This window comes from Pelobates fuscus, chromosome 4 (assembly GCF_036172605.1).
Source record: "Pelobates fuscus isolate aPelFus1 chromosome 4, aPelFus1.pri, whole genome shotgun sequence".
Classification (NCBI taxonomy): domain Eukaryota; kingdom Metazoa; phylum Chordata; class Amphibia; order Anura; family Pelobatidae; genus Pelobates; species Pelobates fuscus.
Genome location: NC_086320.1, coordinates 25,283,979 through 25,301,574, shown reverse-complemented (window position 1 = coordinate 25,301,574; position 17,596 = coordinate 25,283,979). Strand labels below are relative to the sequence as shown.

Sequence of the window (17,596 nt, the reverse complement as noted above, 5' to 3'; positions counted from 1 at the left end):
ATGGATTTTGGTATTCAAGGCTCCTCTGGAGAGGGGGTATCCCCACACTGAAGATAACTCCAAGCAGTATATCCACTAATAGCTTGATAATGCTGTGCAAATAGAGGATAGAGAGAGGCAGGACCTCCAATTGAATAGTGTCAAAAGTAAGAAAGCAGCCCGATCACTTCCTGGTTTCGTCCGTCCCGATCACGTGATCCTCTTCCGGGTCCGCCTCTCCAGTGATGTATGCGTGACGTCAAAGGAAGCCTGTGGAGGCGGGCAAAATACGTCACACATGCGTCACTTGAGAGGCGGACCCGGAAGCGGATCACGTGATCGGGACGGACGAAACCAGGAAGTGACTTTCGTTTTGCCGTTTTATAGGCTTTTATGTGGGTAGCTTTGCTAGCATAACCCACCACTTACCAAGTAAGGGTTTTAACTTTTGTCTTACAATAAATTACTTTTGATACTATTCAGTTGGAGGTCCTTCCTCCCTCTATCCTCTATTTGAACAGCATTATCAAGCTATCAGTGGATATACTGCTTGGAGTTATCTTCAGTGTGGGGATACCCCCTCTCCAGATGAGCCTTGAATACCCAGAGCCAGGGGTGATAGGGCTCTGGTATATACAAGTTTTTTTCCTCATTTCCCCTTGTTTTCTAACTTTTGTCTAGTCCAGATAGTCTGCACTATTATTTGTCTCTTTCTATGTTTACAGACTAATCTAGCACGCTTTTTTGGTAACTATTTATTTTGTGTACATCTCTCTGTATCACTGGTTTAAGTCCTGCTTTTTTGTCTGTATTATATTCCATAGCGCTTACACACTTTTGGTTCTCAGATGGATTTAGTCTATATTTTATACTTACTCTTCTCGAAATAAAAAAAAACAGCCAGCCAGTGTGTTTTGTCTTTTTTGCATTGTGCCATAAATAAAAAAATGTATCCTATTGTCTCTGCTTTAAATCAGCATCAACAAGGCTTTGTTATATGAAGAGAACAGGGTAACACTGACCTCTCTTGTTTAACCCCTTAAGGACCAAACTTCTGGAATAAAAGGGAATCATGACATGTCACACATGTCACATGTCCTTAAGGGGTTAAATACACTAACAAGCTCTGAATACAAATATCGAGTCCGGGACCATTTACATTAAATTCATTAAAATGTTAATTGCACAGTTAGTCACAACTTGGACTCCAATGTGGTAATTTAAAAGATCACTAATCAATTGAAATGTTAAGCATATTAAGGGGCTGTGCTATCCATAATGCAGAGCACAGCACAGAGGAATAGGCAGAGATTCCCGATAGGCTTTATCTGCCGCCTCTTAATAGATATTAATTTTGTTAATGCTATCCTTTGCTAAAACACCCTAACTCTGGAAAGATACATCAAACCAGAATGCATGGTCAGGCGTAGTATCGATTTTATAAGAGAAAAAACAGAAGAAAGGACACAGTGGTGCTAATCTCAATAAAATCTGGTGCTGCTAAAACCACCTAAGTGTAATGTCACCATTTACACTTAAAATGTGATATAGTCGGAAAAATAAAGTGATTTGCGCACACAGAAGAAAATGTGAATTTTACCTTACACACAGGGTATTCTTAGATATTCATACTACAAATAGTTTGTAACACCTATATACAGATAAATAAAACACACACATAGTGTAAACTGTATAAAACAAATAATGTTTTAAAAGAGAGTATTTCTTCAAACTCACAATTTTCAGAGCCCATTCAAAGTTGGCTCTAAACTTATAGCGCTTATCATCTCATCCTTGAGACATCCAATAGTGGTAAAACGTATACATTCACAGGAATTTCGGACTGGCAGATTGCAGCAATACCGCAAAGTCCAAGGCAGGTATGTATATATATATATTTTTTATTTCAAACAAAAGGTATTTTAAAATAAAAGGTATATATATATATATATATATACACAAAATAAAAATCTATAACCAGCACAACGCGTTTCAACCTCTAGGTCTTTCTCAAGTGCATATAATTTCATACTGGGCTTAGAAGCCCTTATATATACAAGACAAACAAATAATATAATTAGTAATAGTAAATACCTGTGAAAAAATTCCCACCCATATCCAAATATGGTCATAGCCAGAAGTGTCACGCCAACCTCAAAATGGCTGCACCTCCAGCTATGTACCTCTATCTCCAGCCCTCCCCAACATGTCCGACATCACAGTCAACCACAATAGATCATAAAGTTCCAATTCGTTGATCCTTTGGTCCTGCTGCCGTCGCGTCATTTCCTTTAGTGACGTCATGGTACATTCCGATTCGTCACTACCGGTCACATGTGTTGCGGGGTTTCTTCCGGTCTATTGCAGCTTCCCAGTTGATTCCGGCGCATATGTGTCCATCATTAGAAAGGGCAATTTGCCAATAGTTTATATTGCATAACGGCATAAATCAGAGGAAGAGAAAAAATATATATAAAAAGCGGAAAAACAAAGATATTAATATCCACTTTTAAATTATACGTACAATGTTTAACATTTTTAATATAAACATCACATCTGTATGTATTTAAAAGCAAAAACATGCAAATAGAAGAAAAGAAGAAAGGGGGTGGATTAAAACCAGGGTGAATATACAAATATCAAGGAGATTTTCAAAATAATATAAAACACCTCTATTAGTATGATTCTACAGTCTTCATCTAAAAAAATAATTAACAATACTAATCCTAAAAAATATATATAAAAACCTTCATAAAATGCTATTGATCTCAAAATCAATATTGAGACCCAAGGGTGATAAAGTGCGCATTTCAAAAATCCACTTTACTTCTTGGGTACTCAATTTTTTCGGGAGATCCCCTCCTCTCCAATGGGACTCTATCTTGTCTATAGCAAAGAAGTTTAAAAATCTAGGGTCTGAATTATGTTTCTCCAGAAAGTGCTTAGACACACTGTGGTTTGTAAAGCCTTTTTTAATATTTCTAACATGCTCGCTTATCTGTACCTTCAGTGGCCTCGATGATTTACCCACATATTGAAGGCCACATGTGCAATTTAGTAGGTATATAATGTTTTTTGAGTGGCATGTAATCATAGGCTTGATTTTAAATTCTTTTTTGGTGCTAAAAGATTTAAAAACCATTACATTTTTCTCTTTCTTATCTGTACTTTTACACACATTGCACATCCCACAGTGATAAAAACCAGTACATAGATTTTCACCTTCAGCCTCTAGTCAAAGATTGTCCCTCCTATCTTCAGGACTCAATGAGTCTGCTTAATATTCTTAATGATTTTAAATGGGAAGATGACTATCTCCTCATTACATGCGACGTAACCAGTTTATATACCATTATTAAACATGAGAAGGGGTGTGAGGCGACTGATTTTTATCTACAGGAGTCCAAAAAATATAATGCCACCCAACGTAATTTTATTTTAGATGGTATACGTATGATTTTAAATAACAACTTTTTTTGGTTTAAAGGAAACTTCTTTTTACAGATTAGAGGTACAGCCATGGGGACCAGGTTCGCACCGAGCTATGCCAACCTTTTTATGGCATATTGGGAATGAACTTTCATCTACCAAGGGCATGGCTTTGGTGCGAACCTGGTCCTATATAAAAGATACATTGACGACATTGGTATTATTTGGAAGGGGTCTGGTGGTCTTTTTTTTTAAAAAAATTTAACTCTCTTAATCACAATGATTGGGGGATTCATTTAACAAATAGTGTGAGTGACACAAGCATTGATTTTTTAGATCTTAATATTTATGTTTGTAATAATTTTTTAACCACTCGCACTTTTTTTAAACAAGTCAATATTAACAGTTACATTAAGGTCAGTAGCTGCCATCACAAACCCTGGTTGTCAAACATGCCCAGGGGACAATTCCTAAGGTTACGTAGGAATTGTACAAACCAACAAGATTTTTCAGATCAGGCAGATCTTTTAAAAAAACAATTCATACTAAAAGGGTATGGTAAGAAGGTCTTATATACCCAGATCCAGGAAATATCTGCATTAAACAGATTTCCCCTTCTGAAATATAAGAAGAGGTTAAATGTGTCAACAGACAAGAAAAAGGAACAGATCCCTTTTATTTTTAACTACTCGAGCAATGTAGGTGCGATTAAAAAGATTATAAATACAAATTGGGACATCCTAAACCAGGATGAGGAAATACAGGATTTTTTAGGTTCAAAGCCCAAATTCATTTTTAGAGGAGCAAGGAATTTTAAGCAAATTTTAACTAGAAGTTTTTTAGAACAAACACCTCAAAATGATAGTAATTTTTTAACAAACTGGTCGAAGAAGCAACAAGGTTTTTATCACTGTGGGATGTGCAATGCGTGTAAAAGTACAGATAAGAAAGAGAAAAATGTAATGGTTTTTAAATCTTTTAGCACCAAAAAAGAATTTAAAATCAAGCCCATGATTAAATGGCACTCAAAATTTTTTATATACCTGCTAAATTGCACATGTGGCCTTCAATATTTGGGTAAAACAGCGAGGCCACTGAAAGTACGGATAAGCGAGCATGTTAGAAATATTAAAAAAGGCTTTACAAACCACAGTGTATCTAAGCACTTTCTGGAGAAACATAATTCAGACCCTAGATTTTTAAACTTCTTTGCTATAGACAAGATAGAGTCCCATTGGAGAGGAGGGGATCTCCCCAAAAAATTGAGTACCCAAGAAGTAAAGTGGATTTTTGAAATGCGCACTTTATCACCCTTGGGTCTCAATATTGATTTTGAGATCAATAGCATTTTATGAAGGTTTTTATATATATTTTTTTAGGATTAGTATTTTTAATTATTTTTTTAGATGAAGACTGTAGAATCATACTAAATGAGGTGTTTTATATTATTTTGAAAATCTCCTTGATATTTGTATATTCACCCTGGTTTTAATCCACCCCCTTTCTTCTTTTCTTCTATTTGCATGTTTTTGCTTTTAAATACATACAGATGTGATGTTTATATTAAAAATGTTAAACATTGTACGTATAATTTAAAAGTGGATATTAATATCTTTGTTTTTCCGCTTTTTATATATATTTTTTCTCTTCCTCTGATTTATGCCGTTATGCAATATAAACTATTGGCAAATTGCCCTTTCTAATGATGGACACATATGCGCCGGAATCAACTGGGAAGCTGCAATAGACCGGAAGAAACCCCGCAACACATGTGACCGGTAGTGACGAATCGGAATGTACCATGACGTCACTAAAGGAAATGACGCGACGGCAGCAGGACCAAAGGATCAACGAATTGGAACTTTATGATCTATTGTGGTTGACTGTGATGTCGGACATGTTGGGGAGGGCTGGAGATAGAGGTACATAGCTGGAGGTGCAGCCATTTTGAGGTTGGCGTGACACTTCTGGCTATGACCATATTTGGATATGGGTGGGAATTTTTTCACAGGTATTTACTATTACTAATTATATTATTTGTTTGTCTTGTATATATATAAGGGCTTCTAAGCCCAGTATGAAATTATATGCACTTGAGAAAGACCTAGAGGTTGAAACGCGGTATTGCTGCAATCTGCCAGTCCGAAATTCCTGTGAATGTATACGTTTTACCACTATTGGATGTCTCAAGGATGAGATGATAAGCGCTATAAGTTTAGAGCCAACTTTGAATGGGCTCTGAAAATTGTGAGTTTGAAGAAATACTCTCTTTTAAAACATTATTTGTTTTATACAGTTTACACTATGTGTATTTTAATTATCTGTATATAGGTGTTACAAACAATTTGTAGTGTGAATATCTAAGAATACCCTGTGTGTAAGGTAAAATTCACATTTTCTTCTGTGTGCGCAAATCACTTTATTTCTCCGTAGTATCGATTTTATTTCTCTTACTCTAGCCTATGCTTTTTTTACATTTATCGAGAAATTATTTTATTAGCTAATTGTTACTATCTCAGATGGCTATGAACAATGATGGGTCAAAAGAATGATATTTACTGTTTTAAAATGTAAACTGTGCACCTACAGTGTTATTTACTAGAGAGAGAATTCAGAGAGAATTCAAAGTTAATTTCACATGTAATTGCCAAAATAACAAAAATAACTTTAATAATTTTTCAAATTCATCTCTTTGACCTTGAATTTGAAGTTCACATTGACCTCACTTCAGTAAATAAACCCGATAATGTGAAAAATGCAGAAGTAAAAATGGTTTCTCATGACATGTCACTGAAATATTACTCAAAGCTGCATTTGATCAGTTGAAATATTGCTGAAATCTTGGATATGGCTAGGGGTATAATTAGGAGGAGATTGGTGAGAGAAGATGGTCATAGCCAGAAACAGGGGATTTTAACTACTTCGGCACTCGGATGTACACAATTGACAGAGTATGCATTCATACTGCGCAATCGTGTACACACAATCTGCTTCATTGCAAATAAATGTTGTTTACAAATCATACCTATAGTTAGTCTAAAACTCACAGTTTAGTGGCATGGAAAGTCATCAAGCTATCACCTTCATAGCACAGACTGACTGATGCGGACTGTCTGTGTTCAGCGCTCTGTAACAGCTATTCTCATCTTAAAGGAACACTATAGGGTCAGAAATACAAACATGTATTTCTGACGCTGTAGTGTTAAATCCACCATTTAGGTGGCTTGCCCCCCCCCCCCTTATCCCGCTTAAAAGGAATTAAAACTCACCTTAATTCCAGTGCCGCATGGGTCCGCTGGCGCTAGCTCCTCCCCCTTGGTGACATCATCAGAATTGCTGATTTTTAGCCAATCCAATGCTTTCGGATGGGGAAAGCATTGGATTGGCTAAAATCATTAAGGGGTCGGGACCACATGCCATTTTGGCCAATCAGCACCTCCTCATAGAGATGCATTGAATCCATGCATCTCTATGAGGAAAATTCAGCGTCCTCATGCAGAGCGTGGAGACGCTGAATGAAACTGCTGCCTACTGTGCAGCCCTGAGCCAGGAAGCACCTCCAGTGGCCATCTGAGGAGTGGCCATGTGGAGCTGTCCCTAGGGGACATGTAAACACTGCCTTTTGTAATTTATATTCAATCATTTAAAGTACAATTGGGTCCCCTAAAGCACTAGGGCTTAACATGTCCTCTCTGGCTTATTTTATAAAAATAAATCAACACTTTTTTTTAAATCAACACCTTAGTAACAGCCGAGAAGGTTTTCTGTCTCACTTGCTTTAACTTTTAGTTATATGAGAAGCATTGCTGACAGATTGCAGATATTTCAGCTCATGATCTCTGTGTTCCAATGCTTCTCTACGAAAAGCATCTGAATGAATGCAAGTTATCAGTAGTGATGACTTCACAGGAGATATATAGGAGCTGTATTGAGGAGACTCTGTCCTGGCACTGGAATAAAGAAGAGTTTACTTGATTTTTAACCATCGCAAAACACAAATAAGGGATTTACTAATCCAACTACAAACAGGAACCCTCTAATTGAATATATATCATTCAACAACATCACAATGTTATATTTTATACATGTCCTCCTGCTCTAAATAAATCATACAACACTAGCTCTAGCTAGTGCAAATCACACCCCTTTTGATGCTCATTCTCCATTATGTGTATTACATTTAGTATGATGCTAGGCTGAACATACTGTAAGTTATAGTTAGTGACGTTGGAGTGAGGTGCACTGTCCCTGGCTGCTGTGTTAATGGGTTCTACGGTAGGATTGAGAAACTCTAGCCATTACCTGCAGCTGGTTGCAGAGTTGCGATAATGTGGTTTCTGTCACCAGCTCCTCTGGAAAACAAAGCAGTACATTATTCATTCATACAATGCAATGACAGGGGACGGTTGGACAAACACTGTTCTAGACACAGTCAAATGTGTGATTAATTAAGGATGAATTTAAATGAAGTGCGTATTAAAATGCACAATACTAGGAATGCAAAGACAAATAAGGTCATAAACAGCAGAAGGCAATTTGAATTGGATCATGAAGTTCACACTAATAGATTCTATAAAACCAGTCCATTACTCTGGATAGTTTGTAAGTGAGAACTGAAGAGAACATTTAAAGGGGGTCGGTCCTCCACAGTTGAGTGGAGGGCAATGTCCTCCTCTGGCAATGTAATCTATGATATGTGCTAGCAAAATGTCTCAGCGAATGAATAGATTAACAGGGTTATCCATTAAAGGGAGAATTCAAAGGGAATTCCAAAGATAAGGTCAATACTGTGTAGCCAAAGTGGAAACATTCTCTTAGTTAGCTGCTCTGGTCTTTTGGATTTCTAATTCACTTTGAATTTTTTTACTTTAGTAAATAAACCTTCAAATTCTACAGTAGAGCATGACATCCCAACATCCCCACATGTACACACTGCTTTGTGATATACTGTATCCAGTGTTGTGGGGGACAGTTAATTCAGTTTATCCATGACATGGAGCATAGTGAGAGACATTTATTTCCATTTATCCATGGCATAGAGAAGGGTCTTAAATCTATGGCACAAGTGTCATCAATGGCATGCGTGGTGCCTTGGTATGGCACAAGAGGCTGCCAGACCGAAATAGGCTGTTTAAGGAGATACAATGATCACCCCAGCATGCCCAGAACGCCCCCAAGTGAGCATAAAGGACCCTGTGATCTGTACCTCCAGTGGGTGCTAACTATCGAAATTCAAGTTCTGTTAGTGATTCATAGCATTACTATGAGTTACCATGGAAAACCACTGACTCATTGAGAAGAATCAGAAGGTAGGACCATAATATAGAAACCACAAACAAAACAGATAGACAATGCATATGCACTTTACCAGTGTGCACAAAAATTACATAACGGGTAAAATTCCATCTTCCAAATAGGTGCACTTCAGATGGTTAATTATGCAATAATTATTTCTAAATCCGTAGTTATGCACTATGATGGACTGGACTGGTAGTATTAATTGGATCCCATGAGGACGGGAAAGGACTCTGTCTGCAAAGTAATGCGGCATTAAAGGGACGCAGTCAATGAAAACAGCTTCTCACCATTTCAATTAGAATGGGCACATGTGGGGGCCTCTGCTTACATTTGGTGTCAACAATCTGTAATTTGCCTGTTAACGTATTTAGAAAAACCCTGCCAGAACTGTACTGATACTGATCTGCAATACATTACTGGCAGCAATTTGCAGATTAAAGTATTATAGAAAGTATAGATTAATTGCAGGATATTTTATTTTTGTACTAAATCTAAGAGATTGAGCAATGACTATCACATTTAGGTTAAAACAGACCTTTTGCTGAAATTTACCACTTATCTTTGTTTCCAGCTCACTTACTTTGTATTAAAATGTAAAACGTGCTGATCAGTTAAAAAAAACTGTGTGTACCATTAACTATATGCACTAATTTCACTGAACAATGAGTTGTTTTGACCGGTAAAAATGTATTCCAAAAATGGTAACTCTGTTAAATTATTTTGGATTTTCTCAAATTTAGAGAGTCTACCCGAGGACCATAAGTCATTTCTTAAATGGCTCACAATTCACTGAATAAGGGTCTACGTTGTAAAGCAATACATGTTCCCACGGTGACTTCCTGATACAAAGTCCTTTTCACAATGATATTGACAGTGTAAGGAAATATGGGTTACATGTAGTGGGCTAGTATGACTAGACTTAATCAAATGCAAGAACTTAAAATAATTATGAAAATGTATCTAATCAGGTTGAAAATAGTTTAAGCTTACGTAGAGTAAAATCGTTAGCCAACTCTAGTATAGTATGATAAATCTTACATACCTAGTTCTATTTGTGATAATTCAGGTATTTCTTTTAATATGTTGTTAAAATATGACCAAAGTCCAGTATACGCTGAGAGCAGGAGATGGCATAGATCCTTGTGCCACTTATAGGCATGTTGTATGCAATCTTCAGATGGAACATAACAGGTTCCCTGTAGATAAAAGACAGAAAAAACAGTGTATTTTATAAGAGAAATAAATAAATACATCTATCTATCCGTCCGTCCGTCCGTCTGTCTGTCTGTCTGTCTGTCTGTCTGTCTGTCTATCCATCTATCTATTGAGCCTGTGGTGGGGGAGAGACAGAGAAATGAATAAGGAAAAGTTAAATGATGATAAGGAAATAGCTTGTTGCATGGTCTATATTGTCACAACGAGGTTAGGGAGATATTTTGTTGATCTGGTAGAGATGATTTGATCTCGGATTTGACAAAGGAAGTGATTTGTGCTTGTCTGATGTGCTAGGTATAATTGTGTGTCATTTATCCATATTATAAGATGAACCACACACTTCTCACATGCAAAAGACTGTGATTTGCTGCATATTTTAAACAAGAATCGTTATGAGATACTAAGTAAAACCTGAAGGCACCGGGTCAACCTACTGATTTTGTATTTCTTTGGAACAATATCTTATTGTGGTCCGAAGTTTGTGTCTTTTTGTGTTTTTGTTGATTTGCTTTTTAGCTAGTGACACTGTAATGTAATTTTGGGAGTCGAGCTACTTCCCATCAGACGCGACCCACGGCCTGTCTCTGCACTAATTGTACACAGGGAACACACACTAACGTGAAGCAACATTCACAAACGCTCTAGAAAATCTAGATTTCTCCTATCTAGCTTAATTACCCTTCAATCACAGCCACTGGCCTTTTGAAATCCCCACCGATACACACTGACACATGGTACACCTCCCCTGGCCAGGCCCAGATCAAACCCACTCCATTTAGCTCATAGTAATATATAAATAACATTCTCAGATCCCAGGCTATGTTAATTTGAGATGTAATTTAACACTGAATGTATACTCTGATATTTTATATGCATGTCATGTTTCTATTGATTTATACCTATATGAACTCTTGCACTTGTGAGCTGGTGAAAAATAAAGAATAATTAAAAAAACTAATTGTTATGAGATGAGTATTAGAAAATATTTTGTTTGTTTGACGTATGTTCTGTGCCTGAAGGAAAACAGAATAACTGTATGCAAACCATTTAAACATCGAGCTCCAAAGTCCAGGTGTTTCCTTCAATTGTCTTTTTATCGCTGCATGGTCTAGTATGACAGGTCAGTGAACTTTTTGTATTCAATTATCTTTTCTGTTTTCCCTAGTTAATGTGCTGCCTCTTATAATATTTCAATGAACCATGATCCAATTCCTCAGTAAGATTTATGGTACAGTTTCAGAGAGCACCAATTCCATATGGAAATTGAAGCGTTACACTAGACACACTACTATTATTATAAGCAGCATGGACTGGCGTTGGTGTCATGTGAGCTAACCAGCCACACAGGGCACCATTGCAACAGGGGCACCGGGAGGTTATATAGCCCACAACAGAGATGGAGCAATACTCAGTGTTTTTTTAATGCTGCCAAGTAGAAAGACACGCAGTACCACGCCGTAGCAACTGCAGGCAGTCTCCCACCTGTGGCTGGCGTCTGAGTGTGCAGCCTCTATATGGCACATACCCTCCTGAAATTATATAGAGATCCCACAGCACAATTTGAGAAGCCTCATGCCAGGAGCTTGGTTAATCCATCACAGCAAGAAAACCAGCCTCGTCCTGCAACTCACCTGAATGACACCTTACCCTCTCCCTACCCATCCCCAGCTATCAATCACTTATCCTCACCTTGACCATCCCCAATCTCTCACTCACTTACAGTCATTCTGCCCATCCACCAGATCTCACTCATTTACTGTCATCCGGCCCATTCCCCAACTCGCTCTCACTTACAGTCACCCTGCCCATCACCATGCCAGGCACTCTGTTATGCATGACTTCAAACCTGATTTCTTCAACTTTCTAGGCCCATACATGACCACTAAAAATCAAATTTGAGATATGCGGTTGAAGCATACCTTAGTTTTTTGAACACTTTACATAAGATATACATTTTATACTTGTGCATTTTTAGCAAATGTAATTATTGCTTACTGAAATTATTTCATATAGGTTTTCAAATATATAATAAAGGTAGTATATTAACCATTTGATCATTTATTCCCAATGTCAAGATATTCCCTACAATTGTCTGGTAATCATGTGAGGATAAGGATATCTAATGAGACAATCCAGGAGAATAAAGGCTTCGGCTTAATAGTTAATAGTCTCATCCTTAACAGTTGCGTTAGTAAGCAGTAATGGTGGAAACCAATCTTGTAAAAATTGCTAGTTTTGAAGTATACATATTACAACATATTACTACAAAGATGTCCTGTGTGTGGCAACCATATAAACATTTCCCATTACATTTTCCATTAGGAAAAACTAAATCTAGTTTGTTTGTTGTTGGGAAGGGGGTGGGGGGAGGGGGTGGGTGGAGGGGTGACATAAGTCTTCCATCTACATTCACATCTACTCTACAAATATCTCTTAGCCCTTGTGTGACAATCTGCAAGATCAAGAGAGCTCAGTGGTAAGTAAACTTGACAGGTTGATGAACATCTCTTACTCAATGATCACTTCCGTTGATGTACGATAGTTATAATGCATGTCTTCTTTGTATGTTTTTTTTAAGAACTGTGATCCAATTCCCTGGTGAGATTTATGGCATAGTTTCACAGAACAGCAATTTCAAATGGAGACTGAGGTTTTAAACTTGATACAGCATAGGACCCATTAATATGGAAGCACCATAACTCTTCTACTCGTTAATTTAGATTGACATCTAAATGGATTATTCTGCCTATTTTGAGAGCAGGACAGAAGCTATAAAAAAAATTACAGATTACAATATATATTTAGAATATTAAATTATTATTGTTCAATTAAATATTTAATTTTGTGTGTTACATATTTGGGGTTTATTTGCTAAATACTGAACTACTGTGAATGGTAAATTAAACTGGGTGCCCCTTTTCTGTCTCATTAGAGATTTTGCCATTTAGCTGATAGAAGATAGGTGAATTGTTGGTGTAGGACTCACCTTGATGTGGCAGATGAGCTTACATTTTAATGGCCATTGGGAGGGATACCAAAAAAAAATCCAGTTACTTAAATATGCATAGGGCTTTGGGACATGTCATTTTTAATACGTATTATAGTCATTTCTGACACCCAGGAGTAGTGGGAGTTTGAGCACAGGGATTCATTTTAGGCGTGTGTGTGTGTGTGTGTGTGTGTGTGCATATAATCATATACAGGGTAGGCCAAAATTCAGAGTAGGGTTTGAGAAGTCAATAACTTTTGTCTTAATGAACTAATTTCAATGATATTACATACAATGAATGCTTAACGTATGGAGGTTGACTAGGTACGGAAGATTACATTTTTTTAAATGAGCTCCATTTGTCACCTCGCAAAGTCGGGCTCTTTTGATTGCATTGTTCACAGCATTATTAATGTTTGAGGCTCTAGCACTCAAATTTCTGCACATATATTCTTCTTTCTTACATTAACGTGGTGGAGGTAAACTCTTTGCGCCAAAATACTGGTTGCTCCTTTGTGAAATTACCAATGATGAATCTCCCAAGCCTCACTTATAATAAGTACCAGCAACAAACAAATTACTAACAAATAACTTATTTACATGCCAAATCCTAGTCTGAAATTTGGCCCACCTTGAATACATGTTTGTATAATTTGTCTTTGGAAGTGTAAACAGATTATATAAAGTTAAAGGGACACTATAGTCACCAGAATTACTACAGCTTATTGAATTTGTTCTGGTGAGTAGAATCATTCCATTCAGGATTTTTGCAGTAAACGCTGTCTTTTCAGAGAAAATGCAGTGTTTGCATTATAGCCTATAGATAACTCCACTGGCCACTCGTCAGATGGCTGCTAGAGGTGCTTCCCGGAACAGTGCTGCACAGTGGGCAGCACTGCCATTTAGTGTCTCTGCCCTCTGCATGCAGACACTGAACTTTCCTCATAGAGACGCATTGATTCAATGTATATCTATGAGGAGATGCTGATTGGCCAGTGCTGTGTTTGACTTGTGCTGGCTCTGTCCCTGATCTGCCTTCTTGGCAGTCTTTGCCAATCCTATGTAAAAGCATTGTGATTGGCTCACAGAATCACTTCTGATGATGTAGGGCATGCAGACAGGTCAGGGGCAGAGGCAGTAGCTGCAGACTTAAATACAAGTAAGATTTTACTATATTTAGGGAGGCAGGGGAGGGCCATGGGGAGGGTGGGGACAGGGGGAGGTAGATGGTGGCTTTAACAATATACAGTCAGGAATACATGTTTACGTTCCTGACCTTATAGTGTTCCCTTAAGTTTGAGGCTGAAACAGAAAGAAATGATGAGAAAGCAAGTTAGCTAAGACTCCTATGATACACACCAGTTTACTGAGCACTATGTGCAATAAACCCTATGTGTAATTCACAAGGTACAAGGTAAAGGATCAAGGGAGCTGTCTGTTCCAAAGGCTTCCAGTATTAAGGGGCCCTCTTCTACTTGACTAAAGGAAAGGTGAAGATGTATCTCAGCAGCGAATATACAAACCTCTGCTCTAACTTGGAATTCCCCAAACAATTTATGTGGTGCGGTGATTAGGAGATTAGTGATACTGGATTTGATGCTTTGTATCTAGAAGATGGTTTTATGAGCAGAAATAATGACATTGATACAATAATACTGTGTGCCAGATGAATCAAGAGCACTTCATTGCAGAAGAAAGAAGGAATGCTGGCAATACTTTGAGGATGTAGAGGTCTGGGAGTCATGGAATACCTATATATTAGCCAGAGCACTTTACTTTATAACGAACGTTGTTTCCAACGTATAGAAAATGCTTAACCAGCTTTATCTTGGCTAGAAGATAGAAATGACCATGGATACAGTACATGTTGTACAGTCCTCTTCCAAGACATTTACTGTGAGCACAATGTATTTATATTTCTTTATTTAACAGTGGAGGAAATATGTGCCGTCGCTATAGAAACACTATTTGTCAGTTGCTTTCTTAAGAAGGAAGCATGTCTATGTCAGTGCTCATGGATACTGTTAGATTTTAAAGTCCGTATTGTAATATTATTTTTGAAGGTGACTTTGAAATACACCAAATGTATATAACTGGGGAAATGTTATTTTTGTATTTAGATTTTCTAATAAAAAAATGCTTTAAGTGGCCATACATCCATTTTTTGGAGACCTTTGTCATATACAGGATGGACCTTTTAATATATATATATGTAAAATACAGATAAAATTTGTATCTTGTAATACCTTTTCTATTGGACTAACAGAATTTTTTAATGACAAGCTTTCGGGAGACCCTCCCTTTCTCAAGTCTGAGGCATTTCTGAGCAAGACGACACATAGAATTCAAAGTTGAGTTGTATTACAGGGGTTAAAGCGACATAAGTGCAGATAAGATACAGGTTTGATAGAAAATAGACAACATTCTGTCAGGAATGGAATGGGATCCAACACGCAGAATGTAGATAAAGGGTAACGTATACCAGACCTTTGAATAGCTGGACTTGTCATTAAAAAATTCTGTTAGTCCAATAGAAAAGGTATTACAAGATACATATTGTATCTGTTTTTTTTTTACAAACATCTACATCACTACATCACTGGACTAATACGACTACAATCTCTACTTGAGTTATATATATTTATTTTAATTTTTTTATTTTAAATTATTATTATTATTTTTTTAAATGTATTTATTTTAATTATTATTATTTTTTTAAATTATTTATTTGTATCTATTCTATGCGACCAATTTTAATTGTTCAGTACTCATTCAACATTCTAGATTATCTGGCATTTCTGGATAGAATACATCCATGGAGAATGAACTTTACTCCCGATTCCACTCTATATTGCACACTCAGGCAACACTTAGAGTAGTTAGTCAGGCTTGTCTAACTTAAAGGTAAAGATTATGATTAATAACTGTGGAAATGATCTGGTGTAAACAAACAGTATCCAAAATAAGTTTGATTTCAGGTTAGACATGAGCAAACTTTTCAAAAAATATGCATAAAATAGAAATTGAGAAATGAGTACAAGAAATATAGTTATGATAGGCTTGTGATATCTTCAGAATGGACTGATGGGTTAACAATTATTGGAATATTACCTCTAGGAGCAGTAATACATCATTAGCTCCAATACAGTGTGTCAGTTCTCTACGGTCCTGTGAATATCCGCACCATTATTCAATTTTGTAACCTACCTATAAAACTGGCATTTCATTCCTTTGTGCAAATATTGCACTTTTTACTTCACACTAGAATGTCCACTGTACACAAAGATTAGATCTCTAAGGACATGTAAAAAGTAATTCCCCAACAGTAATTATTGTGAATTCTTTAGTCTTAAAATAATCCTTTCACATTTACTTTTAAGAAAATAAATATATATATTTTTAATTAGTCTTCTTATTAGTTGTGTTATAAAAACAAATTGAATTTAAATATTATACTTAAGACACAATAGGGGATAATCTCTGTACCACGTAACAAGAATATCTGATGGTAAACCCTTCTGCTTATGCTCCCCTACCATCACTAATGGCTGATGTTACGGGACTCCTCACTCATTATAAGCAATAAATGTCTGTCTTTGGGATTAGTAGCCATTTTGTAAGGTTGCCAGGTTTGTGGAGGAGATAGCTGGAGTCTAGAAAAGGTAAGCATAGCATAAACCGCATAGGAGGTAGGGCTCTTTAAAACATACATGCATACAAACATAAAAATTCTAAATATATATTACACATATATATTCCACAGTCCACAGACCACAAATTGCCCAGCAGATGAAGGGAAGGGTTGCCTTTAAGGACCACTAAGCCTGAATAATGAAGGTAATCATTCAAGATATTATATTATGTACCAGGGGACTGTGAATATATAATAAACCAAAAAAGCAGCGTAGCACTTATTACCTGTTAAAAAGTTTTAGACATGTGAAGACAACAAAATACCATAAAAAAATATATGTTAGCATCAATCAGAAAAATGTTTAAATTACAAGGATGCTTGTCTGGATCTCGTTATAACAAACAATGTGGATCTTTTGACCAACATTCAAGTAGGGGAGCATTTAGGAAATAGTGATCACAATATGGTAATTTTTTGTAATAAACTCAAAAAAGCAAAAGCACGTATAAAACGTATAATTTAAAAAAAGCTAATTTCAATAAGATTAGGACAGCTCTAAAACATATCGACTGACATAAACTCCTTACTGAAAAAAAACCACTGAGGATAAATAGAAACTATTCAAACAAATATTAGAAAGGTACGTTTCTCAGTATGTACCATTGGGTAATCAATATAAAAGAAATAAACTGAAACCAATGTGGCTTAGTAGAGAAGTAAAACAAGAGATTAAAAATAAGAAAAGGGCATTTAAAGCATTTAAATCGGACAAATCAGAGGCATCCTATATAAGATATAAGGAAGCCAATAATGCTGGCAAAAAGGCAATTAAAGTGGCTAAACTAGAAAATGAGAAATTGATAGACAAAGAATGCAAAACCAACCACAATTTTTTTTCAAGTACATTAATTCTAAAAACAAAACAAAAAATGAAACTGTAGGTACACTGGAAACAGAGATCGGTCTGTTAGCTAATGAAGACCAGGAAAAGGCACAACATTTTAAATAACTATTTTTCTTCAGTATATATTAATGAGGATCATATGGTAAGA

The 17,596-nt window shown here is 36.5% G+C and overlaps 1 protein-coding gene across 2 annotated transcripts in view; it reads right to left on the bottom strand.

The window, feature by feature from the left end:
* Positions 1 to 17,596, bottom strand: part of FAM135B (family with sequence similarity 135 member B) — a 193,293-nt gene that overhangs the window by 57,082 nt on the left and 118,615 nt on the right. For both annotated transcript variants that reach the window (XM_063451034.1, XM_063451035.1), the window contains 2 exons: positions 9,749 to 9,902; positions 7,711 to 7,760 (listed from right to left, as the gene is read on the bottom strand). In XM_063451034.1, coding sequence (XP_063307104.1) covers positions 7,711 to 7,760; positions 9,749 to 9,902 — 204 coding nt within the window. The remainder of the gene's footprint in view (positions 1 to 7,710; positions 7,761 to 9,748; positions 9,903 to 17,596) is intronic.